Source organism: Centruroides vittatus, unplaced genomic scaffold (assembly GCF_030686945.1).
Source record: "Centruroides vittatus isolate TY-2023 unplaced genomic scaffold, ASM3068694v2 contig_808, whole genome shotgun sequence".
Classification (NCBI taxonomy): Eukaryota; Metazoa; Arthropoda; class Arachnida; order Scorpiones; family Buthidae; genus Centruroides; species Centruroides vittatus.
This window is the reverse complement of record NW_027122526.1, coordinates 500,322-524,925: the sequence shown is the minus strand read 5'-3', so window position 1 is coordinate 524,925 and position 24,604 is coordinate 500,322. Positions and strand designations below refer to the sequence as shown.

The 24,604-nt window shown below is 33.7% G+C and overlaps 1 protein-coding gene across 1 annotated transcript in view; it reads left to right on the top strand.

Annotated features, from left to right (window-relative positions):
- Nucleotides 1-24,604, top strand: part of LOC136982130 (DDB1- and CUL4-associated factor 6-like) — a 62,142-nt gene that overhangs the window by 17,881 nt on the left and 19,657 nt on the right. Inside the window, exons 4-7 of the mRNA XM_067278555.1 lie at nucleotides 9,067-9,144; nucleotides 15,936-16,154; nucleotides 16,219-16,354; nucleotides 16,426-16,586. Coding sequence (XP_067134656.1) covers nucleotides 9,067-9,144; nucleotides 15,936-16,154; nucleotides 16,219-16,354; nucleotides 16,426-16,586 — 594 coding nt within the window. The remainder of the gene's footprint in view (nucleotides 1-9,066; nucleotides 9,145-15,935; nucleotides 16,155-16,218; nucleotides 16,355-16,425; nucleotides 16,587-24,604) is intronic.

The following is a 24,604-nucleotide window of genomic DNA, read 5'->3' as shown; positions in this document are numbered from 1 at the left end:
CGTCTTCCTCTTCTCTTTCTGGATAAACTTCTTTATCCAAACCTGTCCTTGGTTCTGTAGCCCCAGCTCATTTGACATAGTTTTTGGGTGACATGACTAACATTGTTTCAGGAGGATGCCCTAACACAGTTATAACTTACTTGTATCCTAGCAGACATTCCATGTAGTTTTAGCAAAGGTTTTACAACCAGATGCTCTTCCTGACGCCAACCCTATTTGTGATAAGGACTAAATATATATATAATATGTATGTATGTATATGTATATATATATAATTTGTTCTAATATTCAAACCACAGTGGTTATCGAACTCTGTTCTATTCAAATTATATAATATACTTTAATGAACGTTACATCTGACAATGGAGCACCATGCAAATGGGAACGACTTAAGAGTATATGAAAAGCTAAGCTTAATCACAGGGAAGAAAAGGAAATGCAGAATTGGGACTCTGAGAGATGAAAATGGAAAAATTTTATTGTAGAAAGATGAACAAGTGCTAAGATCAGAAAGATATGTAGACAATCTCTATGAAATGAGGACGGTTTAAACCTAGAATGTATGGAGGAGAAAGAAGAGTGTGCAACCTTTCTTAAGGAAGCAATTGATGCTGCATTGAAAAAGTTGAGGGGCAAAGGCACCAGGAATAGATGAAATACAGAGATAACTCTTTAAGGCTATGGGAAAAGATGGAACAAGAATCCTAATTTTTTTAACAAAATTTTAGAAACAGATAGATTTTGTGAAATTATCTGAACTATCTTCATCTCTGTCCCTAAAACTGCAGGTACCTTAGACTGTGATAATCACAGAACTATTAGCTTGATAGGCCATGCCCCAAAGGTTTTGTTTAACATCATACAGCAAAGAATAAAAATCTACATAAATCAGGAACTAGATGAGTCACAATTTGGTTTCTGAAAAGACAGAGGGACAAGGGAGGTCATTACAATGATATGGTTTATAGGAGAAATGTTAATTTTCTTATATACAGTCAAACCTGTTTTTATGCGGGGGATAGGGACCGCATTAAAAAAGACGCATTAAAAAAAATCGCACGAAACTTCACAAATGGCTGTAAAAAATAGTTTTCGCAACACAATTAAAAAAATATTTTTTTATGCGGTCAACAGGGACCGCATAAAAAAAAAGTCTCACATAGAAAATAACTCAAAACCGTACGAAATAGAATTTATTGACAACAGATGTCAGCACTTGACTGCATCGTCTGGTCTATCGTCTGTTTTACATATTTTTGTCCAGGTGGTGTTTTGTTGACTTAAAAAGTAAATTATTTCATTTTTCGCATATTCATGCAATAATATTACTATAATAAGTGCATTTATGCTATAATAAGTTTATTTAGCTATAATAAGTCAACGTGAGACATGACGAATCGCACGAGACTAGTCGCCAACTATACCGCACAAATAAAAATCGCACAAAAAAAACGCACAAATTAAAAATTCGCATTAAAAAAATCGCACAAATAAAAATCGCACATAAAAAGAGCGCATAAAAACAGGTTTGACTGTATTATATATTTATTATTAGATTTCCCTTTCTTTATATTTTCTGTGATGTTGATTTGTGTATGTTTTATTGTTTATTATCCGATGCTATAGCAACCTATCGACGATCTATATGATACATGTTCTTTATGTTTTTTTACTATTTCTTAATAGTTTAATTTTTACACGCTTCTGCAATGTATTTTATACCTGCTTCATGTTGATGCATTGTAAATGTTTAAAAAATGGCTAATATGTCATAGCTATTAATCATTCTATTAGAACATTATAATGTATTTGTATTCTGTTGTTTGTTACCTGAAGAAGACAATTTTGAATTTGTCGAAAGTGCTTGTTATTCTTAATTTTAGATTAAAAGCTTATATAAAGCTGAAAAACAGTAAAAATTTCATTATTGTTACCATGATTAATTGTAACCATATTCCTTTTTCATATACAGTCAAACCTGTTTTTATGCGGTGGATAGGGACCGCATTAAAAAAAACGCATAAAAAAAATCGCACGAAACTTCACGAATGGCTGTAAAAAATAGTTTTCGCAACACAATTAAAAAAAAATTTTTTTATGCGGTCAACAGGGACCGCATAAAAAAAAGTCTCACATAGAAAATAACTCAAAACCATACGAAATAGAATTTATTGACAACAGATGTCAGCACTTGACTGCATCGTCTGGTCTATCGTCTGTTTTACATATTTTTGTCCAGGTGGTGTTTTGTTGACTTAAAAAGTAAATTATTTCATTTTTCGCATATTCATGCAATAATATTACTATAATAAGTGCATTTATGCTATAATAAGTTTATTTAGCTATAATAAGTCAACGTGAGACATGACGAATCGCACGAGACTAGTCGCCAACTATACCGCACAAATAAAAAATCGCACAAAAAAAAACGCACAAATTAAAAATTCGCATTAAAAAAATCGCACATAAAAAGAGAGCGCATAAAAACAGGTTTGACTGTAATTCCCAACAAAATTTGCACCTGAGTGAAGGGAATTACACAATCAATTCCTATTGAAACTGTTGGAGCAATGCCTGTGGGCATGAACTGTTGTGAACAAGAACTATACCTGAGGACAACATGCCTTGCCTCTTGTTCTGAATTGTCCTTCCAATAAATTCAAGCAATTGTTATCTAGCAAAGAGATGATGATATAATTTTTTAGGACTGTATGGGAGTGTTTCTCACAGATTTTATAGAGCCTGGACCTACCCATTACTTTGCAGATGTACAGAAACTGAAAAGCTATTCAGAACAAGAGGTGAGGCATGTTGACCATGGGCATGGTTCTTGTCCGTGACAACACATGTCCATAGATATTGCTCCAACAGTTTTGATTAGAGCTATTTTATCATTCAGCCTACAGCCTTGGCCTTGCACTGAGTGACTTTCATTTGTTCCCAAAAATGAAAGTAAGGTTGGAGATGCAGCAATTCAGATCCAATGAGGAACTGATTCATGATATTCGTAGAACTACCAGGCTGCAAGTTCCTTTGATAAGGGGATACAGAAAATGGTGCCGTGTTAAATGCCATGACAAATGCCTGAATTCTGGTGGAACTTATTTCAAAAAGTAGCTAAGATATGTACAGTACTTTTTGTGTATAATGAATATAGTTTGTTTTTATTCTTGGTTTTTTCTTCAAGCATACTGGAGATTAATTTCTGAATAGCTCCCATATAATTCAATAATAATAATAATACATTATGAAGTGTCTAATTTGAATAATTCTATAATTACTACAAAAACATATTTTTTTTATTTCTATAAACTTTAGTTATTAGAATTCATTAACATCAGTGAATAGTGACTATAAGGTATTTTATTGTTATGATTATAATTACAATGATATATGTTATAGAAAATTAATTTTCTTTAAAATGGATCATAATTATTAATGTAATTATGTTTAAATCTGTTGATACAATTTATACATAATAATATGCTTAGTCATCTTTTTATCCCAGCATAATAGACTGACTTGGCAATTTGGAAGATTATCAGATTCCATGATTGCACTTATTAAGTTTAAGTATTGTTAGATATTGAATAGTAATTGATACAATTTATCTTCTAAAGTGATAATGATATTAACAGATTTATTATAACAGATGTTTACATGACTATATTTAGTACTTTAATTTTCAGTTTGTGAATACATTTTTTTTTATAAGTAAGCAGTTTACTTTCCAGAATTAAAAAAAAAGGTAAAAATAACATTTATAGTTTCTAAGTATAACTTAAAATCACTATAATATTTTTTATTTTTTATATTTATTAAACTGAATAAACATTGCATACTAATCTCATAAACAGCATTATATAAATAGAATTTTTCTTTAATAGATCTGTTTTCCAATTATATATCTATAAGATTTATACTCCATAGTTTTCTTTACAAAAATCAAACTATTTATTATATGAAAATTTTTGTATATTTATAAGAAATAATATTAACCGTTGAAAATGTTTTTTCTTTAATATAATAAATTGTTTAAAATATGAGCTCTGGTTCAAATATTATTTGTTTCTCAACTGCATACTTTTTAAATTCCTACTATTAGTTCACACTCTCGCTATATATATATATATATATATATATATATTGTGGTGTTCGTAACAAGAGGTACACGATCCCGCGAGCGAAATGGTACAAAATAAAACTTAATACAAAGTAGTTTTATTCTCTCTGAACAGGTTCTTTACATAGGATCCCAACTTTACAACTTCTAGAATTTTATATATACAGGAATTAAAAGTTTGTCCTCAAAAAACAGTTGTCTTGCACACACGCGACAATCTGACGAGGACCGTATTCACTTACACTAACTTATACTAACTTAAAACTAAAAGAAATTGGAAGAATAGAAGAAATAAGGAAAGATAAGAAAAGAAGTAGAAATACCCGGGTTTCTTTGCGATGTGTCTTTTGGTGGGGAACAACTTCGGATCTCTCTCTTTTGTTACGTTTGTAGCCCTTTTCCTTATAGATCTTTCGTCTATAATCTTTTTCTTTCAGACTGAGTCGTCTTTCCTCGATGATCTCTCTCTGCACTTTATCCTCTTAGATCACCCTTCTCCCTTTCTGGAGCACTCCTTTTCAGCTCCTACCTCTTTGGGATTCCAACCCAGACTTCCTTCAAAGTTCTCTTATAGGAATTCCTTCCTATCGATTCCTTGGCTCCTCGTAGCCTCCAATCGTCGGACACTCGATCTGGAGCTCTACCTTCTCTCGTCAAGAGCTCGACCCAGACTGGCACTCTTTCTGTCTGTTTTGCTTCAGGGCCTCACTCCCTCTTTTGTTCTTACTATTGAGGGAAAGATAATCCTCCCCCAAGGGCAAAGAGTTAGACAAAGAGAGTTCTAGGAAGAGTTAGACAAAAGAAAGTTCTAGAAAGAGTTAGACAAAGAAAGTTCTAGAAAGAGTTAGACAAAGGAACAAAGAAAATCTAAGACTAATTCAATATAAAATATACAAAATATACAATATCATGGCCGACGGCCACATACGCCCCCCTCATAAGAGTCACACTCCGTAGTGCAATCTACGGTAGTTGACTTTACATCTACGCGTATTATAGGGGTGTTGCGGCGTTTTTTCTTTATCATCTTCAGTACACCTTTCACCGGCACCCTCGTTCTCGACCTCTTCCACATCCTGTGTGGGTGAATTTAGTACGGGTCTTCTCCTGGGTAACCATGTCCGTATGTAATCAGTGGGATCTTCATCTTCTTCCTCATCTCTTACGGGTGACTCTCTTCTCTTCACATACTGAGGGTTCCTCCTCCTACCTTCTTTATATATTGGAGCGTAACATGGTTTGATCCGGTCGGTGTGTACCACCCATCTCTCATCTTGGCGGTTACTACCAAGTTCAACAGTTACAGGACCCAACACTCGTACTATTCTATATGGGCCCAAGTACTTTGGAGAAAATTTTCCGGTGCTCTTTCTCCTCCCTTTCCGGAGTAACCATACCCGCTGCCCTTCTTCCCATAATTTTTCCTTCCTACCCTCGTTTTCTCTTCCCCTATTTTTTAGGTTACGTTGCCTTCCTAATTCATATGCAACTTTCCTGATGTCTTCCCTTCCGATATGACCCTTAAAGTTTTCCCTCGTCTTCCTTAAGAACTCTCCATCTCCTTGTGATTCCACTACTTTACTCCAGAGTTCTTTATTCTCTCTTACATTATTATTCACCTTCTCAGCCCTATTGCTATTAACGTTCATCCGTGATAAAGTATCCGCCACCTTATTGCGCTTCCCTTTTATGTGACTTATTTGAACATTACAGTCCGCTATCTTTGCTGACCACCTCATTAACCTTTTATTGTGGTTTCTCATGTTACCTATAGTATCATTTGCATAATCGTCGTACACACCTTTACTTCCCCCATTACTGCTTGCACTTTCCTCCATTGCCCTTCTCACACTACTGATTATTTCATACATTCTCCCGAGTATATCCATTCCCAAGATACCGTCGTATTCTGTGTGTCCAGGAAGCTGCATGCATGCTACGGTTATCTTGGATGCCTTATCCCTATATCCCACCTCGGTGTACAAAACTCTCTCACATTCTGTTACTTCGCCATTTATGCCTCTTATCCCTAAAAATTCACCCTCAATAGTTGCCCTAGCTATGTCTTGTCTGGAGATACGTTTCATTACCGTGGAACTCAAGACTGACCTTTCGGCTCCCGTATCTATAAGAAAGCACAGTCTAATACCCTCAACTTCACCATTAATTAGTGGAAGACCTTTTCGTGACTTAAAAGCTTTGTCGGCCAGCTTAATTCTTACACAAGGAGCGCTATGCCGGCCTGTATGGCACTCCTTTATCAGGTTAACCGATTCCCTTTTACGTTTTGGACAGTTACGGGCAAAATGGCTAGCATCACCACATACGTAACATCTTTTATCATTCACCCTCCTATCCTGATTCCCTTTATCCAATATCTTATTCACTGCTTCTACTAATGATTCGATTTTCTTTTCCAACCCCTTAATTTTTTCCTCATTTTTATTATCCTGAATTCTTGAATCTTCCCATCCTTCGGCACCCACGGCATATTGTTCCCCAATGTTCACATTTACCCCTCTTTGTTCGAACCTGCCACCACACACTATTTCTATTTTTTCCTCTCCTTCCGCTACCTCGAATGCTTCTTCCAGCGTTTTTGGCGCTCTCCTTAGTACGTTGGCCTTAAGGTTCCCCCTCAATCCCTTTATAAATCGCTCCAAGATTATATCATCACACAGTACGCTTATTTTATTATTTTCCCTGGTAGCCCGTGCCAGTAACGTCTTTGTACGGATCGTGAAGTCCGTTACGGACTCGCTATGCCCTTGCTTCAAACTTAACAACTTATCTACAAAGTCCTTTTCTGCAGCCTCTCTCTTCCCAAAACATTTTATTAAATCACATTTTATCTCCTTGTATTTTCCAGGGTATTGCTCTACCAAACATAAGAATGTGGCCAATGGTTCACCTTTTAACCGCGACTGCAGTACCGCTACCTTGACCTCGTCATTCCATCCGGCCAACTTAGCTATATTTTCTATTGTCTGGAAAAACTGCTTAATGTTGACCGTATCACCCTGCGTTCCAGAGAACATAGGGATCATGCCCAAGAATCCTGTAATGACTAACGGTGGGCTCGGATCGAAACCTTCACCAGAATTCGAGCTCCCCACTTGGTTGTTCGTGGCCATTACAATACGTATATATACAAATAAGATAGACTAAAATTACAATGGGATATTACAAGGAGAAAGATATACGACAAAATGTCTTCGTGTTACAGTTGGGATCCTGTCGCGGACGCCATTTGTGGTGTTCGTAACAAGAGGTACACGATCCCGCGAGCGAAATGGTACAAAATAAAACTTAATACAAAGTAGTTTTATTCTCTCTGAACAGGTTCTTTACATAGGATCCCAACTTTACAACTTCTAGAATTTTATATATACAGGAATTAAAAGTTTGTCCTCAAAAAACAGTTATCTTGCACACACGCGACAATCTGACGAGGACCGTATTCACTTACACTAACTTATACTAACTTAAAACTAAAAGAAATTGGAAGAATAGAAGAAATAAGGAAAGATAAGAAAAGAAGTAGAAATACCCGGGTTTCTTTGCGATGTGTCTTTAGGTGGGGAACAACTTCGGATCTCTCTCTTTTGTTACGTTTGTAGCCCTTTTCCTTATAGATCTTTCGTCTATAATCTTTTTCTTTCAGACTGAGTCGTCTTTCCTCGATGATCTCTCTCTGCACTTTATCCTCTTAGATCACCCTTCTCCCTTTCTGGAGCACTCCTTTTCAGCTCCTACCTCTTTGGGATTCCAACCCAGACTTCCTTCAAAGTTCTCTTATAGGAATTCCTTCCTATCGATTCCTTGGCTCCTCGTAGCCTCCAATCGTCGGACACTCGATCTGGAGCTCTACCTTCTCTCGTCAAGAGCTCGACCCAGACTGGCACTCTTTCTGTCTGTTTTGCTTCAGGGCCTCACTCCCTCTTTTGTTCTTACTATTGAGGGAAAGATAATCCTCCCCCAAGGGCAAAGAGTTAGACAAAGAGAGTTCTAGGAAGAGTTAGACAAAGAAAGTTCTAGAAAGAGTTAGACAAAGGAACAAAGAAAATCTAAGACTAATTCAATATAAAATATACAAAATATACAATATCATGGCCGACGGCCACAATTATATATACCTTGTTCAAATTTTCAATCGTTAATAAAATACTTTTTATTCATCCACTCAAGTTCAAATACATTTTTTTAAACTTGTAGTGGATGACACTTGATGTTAATACAGTTTTTTCAAATATTAATTCATTAATTAATTAAATTTAAACTGTGGCGCTTGTCAGCAATATGCCGATTTGGACCGACAGAGGGTGCGAGGAGAAAAAAGTGAACTTTGTAATTATTTAATAAAAAGTAACTAAAATAAAATTTTTCTTTGTTGACCTAAGTAGGAATTGACTTTAAAAAATTTATTTTATATTACTTGTTTAATCGATATGGATAAAATAAACAAACCAATCTCCAGCACTATTCTACACAAAGAAAACGTTTTTGACCATGTTAAACAGGCATCGTCAGGCTAACTGACAATGCTTTCCGTAAAATTGTGTTGAAGATTGGTTTCATTCAGATTGTTAATTAAGTATAGCCAGTTTTGAGTAGTTGAAAATATGGATAAAATTTTGAATTTCTTAATTGCATTTATAATTGTATGCAATAAAAGTAATAATAAATAATTTTTCAGATAAAGGATAATATTTAATTCAAATAGAATAATAATAGTGTGTTCAAAAATAAAAAATATGAAAATGATATTAAATTCAGGAAAATGAAGCAATTTTCAATCAGATTGGTATTTTATATTTTATTAAATATGTGCAAATTATGAGTAAAATTTAACTAATTATACATTAATACTTATTATAAGTATAATAATGTTTAGCTACATGCTTAAAATTTTAATATAATCTTATTTTTATTATGACAATTAGGTTAAAACCTATATACAAACTGGTCATAAAGCAAATATATTTAGTGCCAGATATCTTCCTAACACGAGAGATAAACATGTAAGTAAATTTTTATATTACATATATGTAATAAATATGTATTTAAAACAATAAATGCTTTCTAATTTCATATTACCTCATATAAATAAATATTTCATTAAAATCAAATCATTTATTTAAACTTTATTTTTTTAATTTTGTAAAATGTTAATATTTTATTATATATAAAATATTACAAATATATTATATTATATTATAATATTTTATTATAACATTTAATAAATGCAGACTTTCTAAGAAATGTGTTATTAGATAACAAAATAGTTTCATTTTTACACAGGAAAAAATATCATACATATTAATAGAGAGGTTGAGGCACATGTATTCAGCCCAAAACGTGAATGGCAGAGGGATGAGTGCCGCTATCTGGCAATTCTATACGGTCAATAATGGCGTTTGCTACGTCTAGAATGGCGAGTAGACGATCAGCTTAAACTTCTTCATTTTTTGTGTTTGTGGTTAAAATTATGACATATTTTATTAAAATAATGATTATTTAAGCATTTACGAATAATATTGTAAAGAAACAGACAATTTTAATCTAGAAATTATTGAATTATTCAATTTTTTAGCAAGTGATGTGAAGGGCCTATAGAATTTACATATATTTGTCTTCATAATAGCTTATCTTAAGGTAGGTTTGTTCTTCCATGGCATCTTCTACCATCAACAGCATAATATGTTTGTAAATTTTCTAAAAATTAATTTTCCGAGCTGCTTTCGAATTTACATAAGCCACTACTTTCCTCAACAAAAGTATGAGATAGTCCTAATGTCTAATTGTATGGTAGGAGACACAATGCTAATTAAAAATAATTATTTAGTGTTATTAAACATCCTATAAATATTTTTAATTTGTTTATTTACCTTTGCTGGTAACCCTCGATGTTAAATGTATCCACCATTTTTTCAACAAATTTCCCATTCCCTGAATCATGTGATGTTGTGAATAATGTCTTTTAACTGCAAAGTCTTTTACTTGGACTTAATACATCAAACGTGTACTTCTGCTTGCCGTACAAGTTTAACATTTGTACTTGCGCCTCAACCTCTCTAATCTAGGTTTTACTTGATATTTTCACAAGCCACATGATTATTATATTTTTTTCTCAATCTAAATATTTTATTCAGGTAATAATTATTATTAACCTTTTCTTATAATTTTGTTGTAACAGAAGTTTATAAATTATTCAGTATTAAAACATAAACTTACAACAGATTTGTCTGATACTATTAACTTATTTCTATACAAAACTTAAATATATAAGAATATTGTGAAAAAGATGCTTTCTAACAATTATAAGTTTTTTTTTATTAAATGTTTTGATTGAGAATTGTGTTAAAAATAAATTATTATTATTGTTATTATTATTATTAAAAGAATTTATATTGTGACAGTCACACGAATGTACAATGGTCCACGAAAGGCAGTACATGAATAAATAATGACAATTATTTATTTTTCACATGATTAGCAATACACAGGATTCTTTTAGGATTCCAACTTTGAGCATTACAAAAATATCCAAAATCAGAGCAAGGAGTCAAGTAAATATAAATCAAGGGAACCGATTTGTGACAAATAACTAAAAGACAGACTTGTACTCATACAACTAATACTTACACTAAATTATAAATTAATGGAGGAAAGAAAGGTTAACAAAAAAGGTTTTAGTATGATAGAAGAGGAGGTTATAAAGAATACCTGGGTTTTTTGTCTGGTATTGATGCTCTTCTGGTGGGGAACCACTATAAATCCTGTTTTCTGATCCCTTTGTCCTTCTATTGGGTTGTTCGGAAAGTAATTTCGTTTTTTTGGTAGAAAAATAAACGCAATATTCTTATAATAAATAAATATTTTATTGAATTATATATTGACCATTTTGGTCACATACCTGTTGTCATTGTTTCTGGTAGTAGCATTCATAAAAATTTTGATTGTTGTTTACAAAAAACTGATCCAAGTGATTTTTGACATTGTCATTTCAAGTAAATGTCTTACAGTTAAAAAAACATTATATAGACCGGAACAAGTAATAATCTCAGTGTGCTCAATCTGGCAAATATATGGTTGGTGTGATAACACATCCCATCTAAGCTATAACAGTTTCTGACCAGTTACCAAACTTGTGTGAAATTTGGCATCATCATGGTAAAACACTACACTTTGTTTGTTGATCAATTCTGGCCTTTTCTGTTTGATGATATTACTCAATTTGTTTACTCGATGGCAGTACACTTTCAAATCAATTGTTAAATTGTCTGGTAAAAACTCAAAAACAAATTTCTTTAAAATCCCACCATAGAGACAGTGCCGTAACTAGGGCGGTGCCCAGGCACAGGGCACAGATACTGGGGGGTGCAGAAATGACCTGGACCAAGTTTTGGGTCATAGTTTTGGAGTATAGTTACAGAAGCTGGCATCAGGCACATATAAGGTTAGTTACGGCACTGCATAGAGAGCATCTCTCTTTAATAACATGTGGAACCCATATATCAAGCTTTGAAAACAAAACTAATTCATTTTAAGTAATAATAAACGGTTCAATTTAACAGATTTAATCTCTTAGTGATTTCACGTGTTGTTATATGGCAGGTTGCTTCAATCGGTACCTTTATTTTGTTTTCATTGGCTTCAAATGGCCATCCAGAATGTGGTGTATCTTCGATATTAAAATTGCCAGAACGCAATTTTGTAAACCAGTTTTGGCACTGTCTTTCTCTCAACACATCTTCTCCAAACATGTACCACAATTTTTTTCTTGTTTGAACAGTATTTTGATTTTTTAGTTATAAAAAAGCAAAATATGCCAAAAATGATGCTTTCGATTTTCCATATTTGATGAGTCATCGAAAAAAAAAACAATTGTACAGAATCAAACAAAATTTTTTACAAATAAGCCTTAAAATGTCAGCTGTTGAAGTATATAATGAAAATGTGGTTTAAAATAAAATTGGCTGGTAAAAATACATCTAATTCCTCTAGTGATAAAAAACGAAATTACTTTCCGAACAACCCAATAGATGATGAGCAGGAGCGTACCTTTCACATGTCTGCCTTCGCCGAGAGTCTGACCCAAGAATGTCCCTTCTTATCCATTATAGTAGCCTCAGGGCCTTCCTTCCCATTGGTTAATGTATCAATAGTTCTTAGAAAGGGTTACCCCACCCACAGGAAGGAATGTTAATCGAAAAATTTGAGAGAAAAAACGGGGAGAACATAGTAGAAAACTTAAAACTAAACTTATACCATATTACTGTATATATTTTAGATATATCGCCACAATATATGTACAGTACATATTAATAAAATAAGCTGTAATCATGAGACAAAAATGATTTTGCTTTATCAATTAAATTAAAAATTTTATTTATTTATGAAAGTTCCAGAAATACATTTTAGATAGACAGTGAAACTTCCAATAATGATCACCTCCCAATAACAACCACTTCTAAATGGTAACCACCTCTTTAAAATATTTTTTGTGAACAAAAATTAATACAAAATAACCTCCAAATAATGGTTATTCCTAGCAATATCTTTTAATTGCCATTGCTCTCAAAATGACATGCAGAAAATAATAATATATATATATAATTAGTCATTCATAAGGTGACTAGCTTAGCTGTTGGCTATTCATGTGATTGTAATTGTAAGAAATAAATTTTTTTTTTAAATATATCAGATCTGACTACATTTTAGGTGTTTATAAAAAAAATTTTTTAGTTATTATTTCCAGCAAAGAACACACTTCTTTTTAATATATTTTAACATAGATTGTAGCCTACAATAAAAGATTGATTTATGTATATTTTTAAGAATTTTCTGCTGTCAGCATGTTAGAAGAGAATGTGTAAAATTTTTTTTTTGAACTTACTTATTTTGTTTTGTTTAAAATAGTTTTTTCATTTTAATGCTGCTAAATCCCTAACTTGCTTGATTGTCATGAGAGCTGAAAAATCTACTTCAGTTGCACTGTTTACATTGCTTCTAATGCTTAAAATACTTCACTGTGCATAGACACAGTGAAACATTTGATATGTTAGAACAGTCCTGCTTGATACAGTGAAATGTATAATGAATGCCAGTTTAATGAAATTATCAGTATAATGACGCACTTGGAACCAATTACAATGTGATAATAAAACAACGAAAACAAAAGTTTTTGAACCTCTTCAGGTTTCTGCATCAGGTTCTTAACTATTCTTAGATGATTATTTGATAATGGAATAACGTTTAATGCACTTCTTGGATATAAATATTAGAGTGGAAGGCTCGGTCATCCACACTTAGGTGTATCATAAACCAGGGTCCATGTTGTCATACAAATCAGTGGGGTCACGTGATCTGGTTTCGTATAAGATTGCGGCCTGCAAGGCCTTAATCAGAGGAGCCTTTACACATTTTTCTAACACCCAGGCTCTTGATACTGAACTAATGTCTAAAGAGTGCATAGCTGCAGTGCATGGTTATCACAAACTTGCCTGTAGGCTGATACAGCATTATCAAAGTGTACATTCAGAACACATACAGGGGGTGGACCAGCCCATCGATAACCAACTCAGTGACAAAGAATGGATCCTCATCACCTTTAATCTGTACCTAAGACCCTTATATGCCAAGGTTGCCAAGAAATGCCATGTATGTCTTGCTTTCAGGAGGTGCCCAACTATTTTTAACACCTTTACATAATGGGAAAGACTCTCCTAACCCCACCAGACTCCCTGGAGTGTATAGCGTCCCTACAAGGGATAATAGATGTGATAGGTGATAGAGACCTGATGTATATATATATAGGTTCTACTAAACATTCCATGGGCATCAGAATACAAGAAAATCAGGTTGATATTCATCATGCAAGAACTTACACGGCTCTCGCTACTTATGTAATAGATCCAGACATAGTAGCTGACTTTTCCTGGGCTAATCTCACCCTTGCTGCACCTCCCACCGAACACCTCAAATGGTTAGAGGCTATGCGCATTTTTAAATCCATCCTCACAGCTATGTGCATAAATTTTAAAGAGATGATGATTTTGTCATTGGCCTGCCAAGAGCCGATTCACAACTTGCTCTAGCTGCTCGTTTTGTCTGGACACACCAACTCATTGCGCATGAACAACATGGTTTTTTATAAATTTTTTTGAATTTATAATTGAACTTTTATTTAAACATTATTCCATTACAATTATCAAATAACCATCTAGGAACAGTTAAGAACCTGATGTGATTTGATGTAGAGTTGCCTTTAATTGCATGGTTACTAACCTATTTAGTTACCAGCAGTCACATTCTTGCATCAACCATGGGCACTGAAATTGTGCATATGCTGTTGATGTCTGAAAGGTTTATTGGGAATACTTAAATTCCAGACAAACTGTTTCACAAGAAAATCCAAGAACATTGGTCATCTTGCTGATAGAGTGACCCCTTCTTCTTACTCCAACAACCTATCCATGATCAAACAAAATAAATTCTTTACACAGCCCATTGCTAATTTAACCAAGCTCACACACAACTGATAAGTATCGTCATTCCTGTGGCATCACATGCAAATGTTCCAACTCCAAGGAAATGTTCCAACATTTTCTTTGAATAGAAGGTAACAACATTGCATGTGTTGTAGTCTCTAATTTTTTGGCATGACAGTTTTAAATGTATATTGATGTGACTGGACAGCACAGTTGAATTAGACTGTTTTATCTTTTGGATGTCTGACTATTATAAGTATCACAATGTGGATTAGTCTCTGTAAACCTTGTAGACTGGTAGACTTATCTCACAGCAGACTGGTCAGCAAACTATTTTTAGTTTTATGAACGGACTACAAATGCATTTCGGGTTGGCACAGTGTATTTGCAACCCCTCATCAGTGCTAGTTCAAATAAAACAGAATTAAAACATGACAATGGTATACATTAAACAATAATATAAAAAACACAAAACACTTACAATGTACCACAATATAAATTGTAGAGTAATGCCACGAGTAGGAGGTGGAAGGGTCAACCTTCTTCATCACAAACCTAATCCAAGTGGATACAAATAGTAAACATTATATAACAGTAAGGATGGTTGCCAGATGTCAGAGGAGAATGTGTATCCTGTATGGCTATAACCTTTAATAATATTGTATGTGTACCCCCACATTGTCAACACATGTGACCCACTCCCCCAAGTCAACTGACATCTGGCAACCATCCTTACTGTTATATAATGTTTACTATTTGTATCCACTTGGATTAGGTTTGTGATGAAGAAGGTTGACCCTTCCACCTCCTACTCGTGGCATTACTCTACAATTTATATTGTGGTACATTGTAAGTGTTTTGTGTTTTTTATATTATTGTTTAATGTATACCATTGTCATGTTTTAATTCTGTTTTTTTTGAACTAGCACTGATGAGGGGTTGCAAATACACTGTGCCAACCCGAAATGCATTTGTAGTCCGTTCATAAAAATAAAAATAGTTTGCTGACCAGTCTGCTGTGAGATAAGTCTACCAGTCTACAAGGTTTACAGAGACTAATCCACATTGTGATACTATACAGCAATCTGACTATATATATATTATAAGTATGTTTTGCAGATATATTCTGTTAAAAAAATTTTTCTTCCAAAATGCGAAATTTTTATCTTTCTTACTGCTTCTCAGCCACTGTATATACTACATGTATATCTTACTAACCAAAATTTTTTTACTTAAATTTTTAAATTTTTGGATGTCATAAAAAGATTTTCTTATAAATTTGGTTTCTATTCAATTCCATTGAATTTATTTTTCACTAGGTAATTTCTTGCTCTGGAGATGGAGCAATAGTTTTCACTAACTTAGATCGCCCAGAAACAAGTCTAAGTAATATCTTCTCTTGTCATTTTGGAACAGCTTATGAAATTCTTACTGTGTCAAATGATCCTCATACTTTTCTTTCTTGTGGAGAAGATGGTACTGTTAGATGGTTTGATTTGAGAATAAAGAATTCGTGCAATTTAGAAGAATGCAAAGAGGTTAGTACTATTAAATAATAAATCTTTTTTTTTAAATACAATAGAATATTTATTTGATTTTTAGGATATACTTATCAATTGTCATGGTGCAGTTACTGCATTAGCTGTAAGCCCTTTTACACCACATCATTTAGGTGTAGCCAGTTCAGATGGTTATGTTCGTATATTTGACCGGAGACTTTTAGGAACTAGAGCAACAGGTAATCATACTACTGTGGTATCTTGTACTTCAAATGCTGTAATTTGAAATAATTAATAAATTAATTTTTAGGTAGCTACTGTGGTGGAGGAATGCAGGCAATGATTACTAGATTTTCAGTACCAGAATTTGAAGGTCGTGGACGTAGAATTACATCATTATGCTATAGTCCTAGTGGCGAAGAAATGCTTGTTAGTTATTCATCAGATTACGTTTACTTATTTGAAATCAAGGTTAGTAAATATTCTGTTTCAAACCAACTTCTTCTATGTTGTACTTTAAAAAAGTGCACAAAAATTTCGAGAATTTTCTTCCTTTTCTGACTTTTAAGAAGACTAAAAATTAAAACAACTTTAAAACATTTATAAAAAATGAAGTAGAATTCTCTCAAAAAGGTCAAAAAAACCGAACAAGTATATAGAGAGAAAAAGGTTTTTTAATTACTTAATGTTTCCCTAAATGCATTTTGCCTTCTCATCAGCCTCTTCAGTAGGGCTTTCCTAAGTACAAAACCACACAAAGGGTGTGCAATCATCAAGTTCAGTTTCCATCTCCTACTGGTTGTTTACAATCTTTGTACCCCACAAGATTTACTCAGCATTCCGCTGGCAACACACCATTATTTAAATTAACAGTATTATCTTGTGTGACGATTGTGAAATGTTCTTTAAATTTTCTTTTTACACAATTTTTTTCTTTATATATTATTTTAACATTATTAGTATCAATATTACAATTATTAGTGTTACAATGTAAAAATACTGGTAAAGTGTTAACCTTGAGTTTAATAGCAGCCAGATGTTCAACTCATGATTAAACTCAACGTTAACACTTCACCGGTATTTTTACATTGTAACACTAATAATTGTATATTAATAAAAGGTTAAATTTCAGATACATATACTGTCATGGCGGCACTTTCTGTTGCGGCTAGCCTCACTCCCAACGCCTTCGGTTTGGAGCGATTTGTTATCACTACAACCCTACCGACCTGGATTACGTGATAAACTAAGATAACTTATACTAATATATAATAACAACTAATTATACTAAAATACCAAACGAGATACTAATACTAACAATAAAATAGATATATGTATATATAAAAAGATCCCTATGGGGTTAATATTTTACATACTGTAGCAAACGTGGCGGGGTGTCTCGTCTCTAAAAAACAGTGGGGACGCACGTTCTAACCTAACCTAACCTATTCTAATAAATTACTTCTGTTTGCTACCGTAGGTAATATTGACCATAAAAAAAATATAAAACTAAGCCGTTTATTACAAGAAAAAAATAAGCACACCCACCTTCAGTATCAGTCATTCGTTGACTTTAAAACACTTTTTTGACCGAGTATTACTACATTCGCAAACTTCGGTATTAACCCTTTTTTTTTTTTTTTTTTTTTTTTTTTTTTTTTTATTTTTCTTTTGTCGATAATTGCTTCTTTACACTGGAATGGCACTTATCCTTCTTTAGTCTCTTCACACCACTTGCACACTTCGGTATCACTTCCGGGGCTGCTGGAACAGTTTCTGGCTCCTTCCATTCGGGCACACGGCCTGCTCCTGGATAAATTCGGCTTAAATGACAACAAAAAATTTCAAAACGTTCGCCTGGCTTCAAACTATCCCATTTCAGAAACTTCCGCTTACTTACAACCGTTTCGTCAATTTCAACAGTTTTTCCGGGACCACCAATTTTTAAACTTGTTAAATTAACAAGAGAAACCATCATCGCATGCCTAATGAAATTAGCCCAATTGACACCGGTACTAGAATTCACTGCAACTGCCAAACACAAAGATTTCAACGAACTATCTATGCAAATGAGGTGCCATATGAAAGCGAACATCAACCCCCACGAAATTTTGCCAAATTTACCCTCGAAAGTTCCTTCGAATGCCGAAGTATTAACATTACAGTTATGACATCGAAAATAAACCGAATTAGTACCTATTCTATAAATAATTTTACAAATTCCATTGCACCTACCACACTTTGCATCAGTCGGTTGCAAACCCATCTTAATGGCGAATTTTACATCAGAAGAAATCCTTACATCGATACTTAACTCTGGATAATCCATTTCCAAATAATGAAAAAAATCCCTCGATGTTACATTCCAAAATTCCATTATAAAAAAAAAAAATCTTGTTTTATCGAAACCTCACAAATACAAAATCACTGCTTCAGCAAAAATCACACGTCAACGGCGGAACAAAAAACACTAGCGCCATCTGGTTCAAACTTCGCAACACTACAATCGTCTGCTTCGAGATTAAGGAAGTGCCACCATGACAGTATACAAGTGAAATTTAACCTAATAAAATAATGTAAAAGATAAAAATTACTTCGAAATAAACTCTTATCTTTTACATTAATTTATTAATATACAATTATTAGTGTTACAATGTAAAAATACTGGTGAAGTGTTAACCTTGAGTTTAATCATGAGTTGAACATCTGGCTGCTATTAAACTCAAGGTTAACACTTTACCAGTATTTTTACGTTGTAACACTAATAATTGTAATATCGATACTAATAATGTTAAAATAATATATAAAGAAAAAAATTGTGTAAAAAGAAAATTTAAAGAACATTTCACAATCGTCACACAAGATAATACTGTTAATTTAAATAATGGTGTGTTGCCAGCGGAATGCTGAGTAAATCTTGTGGGGTACAAAGATTGTAAACAACCAGTAGGAGATGGAAACTGAACTTGATGATTGCACACCCTTTGTGTGGTTTTGTACTTAGGAAAGCCCTACTGAAGAGGCTGATGAGAAGGCAAAATGCATTTAGGGAAACATTAAGTAATTAAAAAACCTTTTTCTCTCTATATACTTGTTCGGTTTTTTTGACCTTTTTGAGAGAATTCTACTTCATTTTTTATAAATGTTTTAAAGCTGTTTTAATTTTTAGTCTTCTTAAAAGTCAGAAAAGGAAGAAAATTCTCAAAATTTTCGTGCACTTTTTTAAAGTACAATACGCAAGATTTGGAAAGTTCTGACTCCATTGGTTTTTAAATTTCTCTTTACAACTTCTTCTAGTTTAATTTGAAATTTTTGTTTTGATTATTAGCAAGAAAGTTAATAATCAAAAATTACAATGTTAAACTATTTTTAATATTCATTATTTTTAGTATTCATGTAATAATTGTATTATCTTACTAGCTGTTACCCGCAACTTCTCCCGCGTGAATTTTGCAAGAAAACGCCATTTACATTCAGTATTTCAACAACCATAGTAATTGTTATACAACACTTACTGCTGAGAATGATGAGAATTGCTGAGAATCAAACAAACTGTTTTCAATTTGATCAATTTTTTGGAACGTTTACAACTGTTCTATAAGCAAACCAATATGCAATAACAAATTTGAATTTAAAACTGAAATATATAAAAAATTTTATAACAACGTCTGAAATGTTATCAATTTAATGTACCTAAGTACTCAATGAAGACTAAATGTAGTTGAAAACAAAAAATTGCATCTAAAATAGTACAGTAGAAGCCATTCTTCAGGTAAATGCTCTTCCCCCATGGGGGAATTTTGAAAAATCCCTTCTTAGTGTGCTCTTTCATGACATACCCTAACTGTGTACCAAATTTCACCTCTTTAGGTTCAGAAGTTTGCTCTCGGCGATGATGGATCAATCAGTCAGTCAGTCAGGACAAGTAATTTTATATATTTAGAGTGAATGGAGTGAAACAGAGCTCTCTTAGCAACAACTTTTACATTTGTATGATAGTTAACTGCTCCAAAACCATTTAACTAACCAATTTAAATCCTTTTTTGCAGCACGTAAAATAAAACAACATTTAATCATTGTCTTGTTATTAAACTAAGTCCAATTCTTTGTCAGCATATTGAAAATGAGTCGCCCTGTAATGATGTGAAAGAGGTGTCCAAAAGAATAAAGTACAGTGGTATCTTGCACTTCTAATGCTTCAGAGTTTCAACACAAAATATGGCAAAGGTTTAGCTTGGACTTCAAATGATGCCTCAAAGTTTGAATTGCATGCATAGTGACAGAATGGTTTAATGCATAAATGCAACCATTGTGTGTCCAAGTCATCTATTGATTTCACCCTTGTGTTAAGCTTGTATGGTTTCAGTGCTTTTTTGCTTCATTTTTGATGTTTGATTATATATGCTTTTTTGTAATAAATAGAGCAAACATGTTTTGATTTTCATGAAGATCAATTCAATTTTTGTCAAAATCAAATTTCATTCAACATTTTTACTTGTTTTTGAGCAATTATAGTGTTTGAAACTATTATATTCTCAGTTGATAAAAAGTTAAATTTAAACAAAAACAACCAATTGGGTTTCATTATGTTCTGCTATGCACATATGTAAGAAAACACATGGCAGTTATGTGATTATATTTTTACTTTGTTTTGTAACTTTGTAAAGTTGTTAAGCTCAGTTTACATTGAATGTGATTTGCTGTCAATAGTGAAAAACAGAGTGAATAACACATCAGACATAATGTCATTTCTGGTGAATTTTACCATTTTGCAAATCTTTTTAAAGTTTGGAACTGTCAAGCTTTTTTGCTAGCAAAAAATTTTAACCACCAATTATATTATCACTAGTTGTCATGTGGTTCTTGTTGTTTGCAAGGTAGCTACAGAAACTTTCTCATGCAGTAGAGTAGGTGTAATTCATAATTTTTTTTTTTTTTTGCTTATCTTTTGTAGGAGCTCTAAACACATATGGGGATCAGTGGTGAAATCATTGAATGTGAGTGGGAATCTAGTGTTACGATAAATAGAGGGAAAAGACTGTTCAGATGACTTGTGTGAATCTACCATCCAATATAGAATACAGAGGAATCTTCAGGATGGATGTGTTGGACAAATTCCCATAATTATTAATTGAGATAGGGGAGAACATGAAAATTAAAAAGAAAACTGAAGATAGTGAAATTTATCAATGTTATAGATTCAGAGAGGAAAATTGTGATAGCTTAAGAGAGATTGATTTGTCTCATTTAAGGAGTTAACAAAAGGAGCATTTTCATAGATCACCCCAGGTATTTCGCACACCAGATTGAAGAATTGGCAAAGGGAATTTGTTCACACACCTATAATTAAGAGTGACAAAGTAATTAATATGAAACAGTACAGAATCCTGCAATGTTATTTGAGTGACCTCGAGAAGTTGACAGGCTCATATCTAAAAGCTGAGATTTGCGAGGAGAGTACCTCAGAGTGGAATTTCCCTCTTCACTTGTCCTGAAAGAATCCGACAAGTTGAGGGTGACACTCAACCTAAGAAAAATAAATGAAGTAACACAGCCTCAAGAATTCCCTCTAGCCTGGTGGTTGAAATTTTAACAAAGTTCTAGGGGAGTAAGTTCTTCTCAGTAATTGATCTAAAATCAGGATACTTTCAGATCCCCATCCATAAATCTGCCGACATTTCTTTGCCTTTTCCACTCTATGGAGGAAATTCCAAATGTGCCACAAGGGAGAAAGAATATCAGGAGGTTTTTTCAGTATGCCATGTTGAGGCCTTTTGAGAGATTTATCAATATAAATTGTTTTGTCTTTCAAGACACCATTGTGCTTTTCTCCCAGTCCTTTAACGATCATGTAAAACTTCTCAAGTAGGTGATCTCTATACTAGATCAAGCCAACTTGAAGTTGCACCCAAAAAATCTAAATTTATGGTGAAGGAAGTACAATATTTGGGCACGTAATTGATAGTGAAGGTATCCAACCCAATCTGGGAAATGTGAGTGCTATCAAAGAAGTTCAACCCCCTTGTAACATAAAGGATGTCAGGAGTTTCCTTGGAAAGATTGGATTCTTCCGTAATTTTATCTCCAACTTTGCCGAGATGGCTCTCCCCTTACCTATTTGACACAAAAAATGTGAAGTTTTGTTGGGATAATCGGTGCCAATTGAGTTTTAAGAAGTTTAAGGAACTGTTATCTAATCCCCGTGTATTGTCCCATCTTGACTTTAACCTCTCTTTTTTTTATCGCACACTGATGCTTCAGATGTATGGGCTGGAACTGTCTTAGAGCAAGAAAGGGATGGGGAAGTCCTTTTCTTTGGGTACTTCAGTTGAAAATTCCGTGGGCCTGAATTAAACTACTCAGCAATTGAAAAAGAATGCTACTCAATTGTTCTAGCCCTTCACCATTTTAAACATCTCATCTTGGGTCAAAAAGTGACTGTGTTTTTGGATCACAAACCTCTAAATTACGTAAAAATATGAAAAATCCCAATCAGCGTCTCATGAGATTGATCATTTGAACTGTCTAACTTTGATTTAGTCATAGCACATGTTGAAGGAAAGATGAATCCAGTCACTGATTTACTCTCTAGGCCACATCACAGTGGAAGAAAACCTCTCTCCAATGGCATCAACATCAATTGCATCAGTGACATCTTATGGAGGAAGGTAAGAGAATCCCAGATTGGGGACAAGAAATTCGGCCCAATGAGGAAACATTTAATCAAGTTCCAACCTACCTGTGACGATCCCTTCAATAGTGGCATATTTCCCGAATACCAAGTGGTTGGTGACATCTTAATCCACGTACAACTGGGACAGTTTGGCATATGTAAATGGAGGCATATTTGCATAGGAAAAACTGCAATCAATGACGTGATAAGAGCATTTCACAAATCCTTGTTAGCCAGACACTATGATAAAGATAGGACATGCGACCTGATAAGTCATTATTATTACTTATATAAAATGCAGAAATATGTTGAAAGGTTTGTAAAATTTTGTAAGATTTGCCAACAACGTAATTTGCATCAAAGAAGAACTCCCTTTCAAGAAACCGAAGTGGCAGACTACCATTCCAAAAAGTGTCTGTCAATGTAATTGGTCCATTAAATCCCACCCATAGAGGTAATAAATACGTCCTTACCATCATCGACATGTTCACTCATTACACCAAAATCATCCCTTTAAAGGACCAATTTGCAAGTTCAGTCTCCAATGTGTTTTTCGAGTCAATAGTTTGCAGATATGGTAGTCCCAAGATTGTCATATCAGATCGGGGCACTAACTTCATGTCTTCTATCTTTAGAGAGATGTGCAACATCCTTGCTGTGAAACACAATGTTACTATCTCTTATTGCCCTTGTTCAAATTCTATATGTGAATGTGTAAATAAATCCATTAATAGCATTTTAGCTAGAATATCGAGGAGAGTAACAATAAGTGGGATACATTCTTACAATTGGCTGTATTTGCATATAATAATGCTACCCACTCATCTACAAATGAATTACCATCATTCCTTCTTTATGGGTTTGACCCTAAATTCCCTCATGCTTTCCCTGTCAAACAGACAATTGACCATCAAGTATTCAGGAGTCAAGTCTTCCTAGTATCGTATTCCTAGATATATACAAAAAATTTACAGATTTGTTCACTAGATCACATACATAGACATGTAGTACAAACCAGACAGGTTTGTCTGTACAATGAGTTGGGTATAATGTATAATACAAGTCCTTTTGGTTAACACACACTTGAGTCTCTCCCAAAACTATCTCTCAGCAAATGCCCATTACTGGTAATTGCTTAAAGTTCTAATTGTCCAGTGAGTATTCCAGCTGATGCAAACAGATTTTTCACTTCGAGTCCAATAATACAAAACTGTATGGATACCACTTCTACTGCACTATGTGATTCCTAAGGAACCTTAACACACAAAAGAAAAAAAAACATAAACTGTTTTTGTTGACTCAAGCAACTTCTCGCCAGCCAGCCAAAAAAGATAATGTTGCCAATCCATGCTACCTTAAGTATACCCCTTCTCTCTCACTGTGCTGCCAATCCCCTATACCGTAAACAAAAACAAAAAAATACAGTCGACTCAGCATAAGTCGACACCCAGATAACTCATCATCGTAGGTTAATTAGTCAATTTTCTGTGGTCCCAGCCTACTTACATAGGCAATAATGTTATTAATGTTCAAAAACTCGTTTACTCGACATCGTTTAATTCGTCACCACTGGATAAATCAACACACTTTTTCTGTTTCACACTTTTTTGACGTCTGATAAGTTGACTCCCCTCCTGAAAAAATGAGTTCACACCGTACAATAAGCTGTGTAGTGTGAACTCATTTTTCAGGGGGGGGAGTCGACTTATCAGAATTCTAAAAGTGTGAAACAGAAAAAGTATGTTGATTTATCCAGTGATGACGAATTAAATGATGTCGAGTAAACCGAGTTTTTTAAGGTTAATAACATTAATGC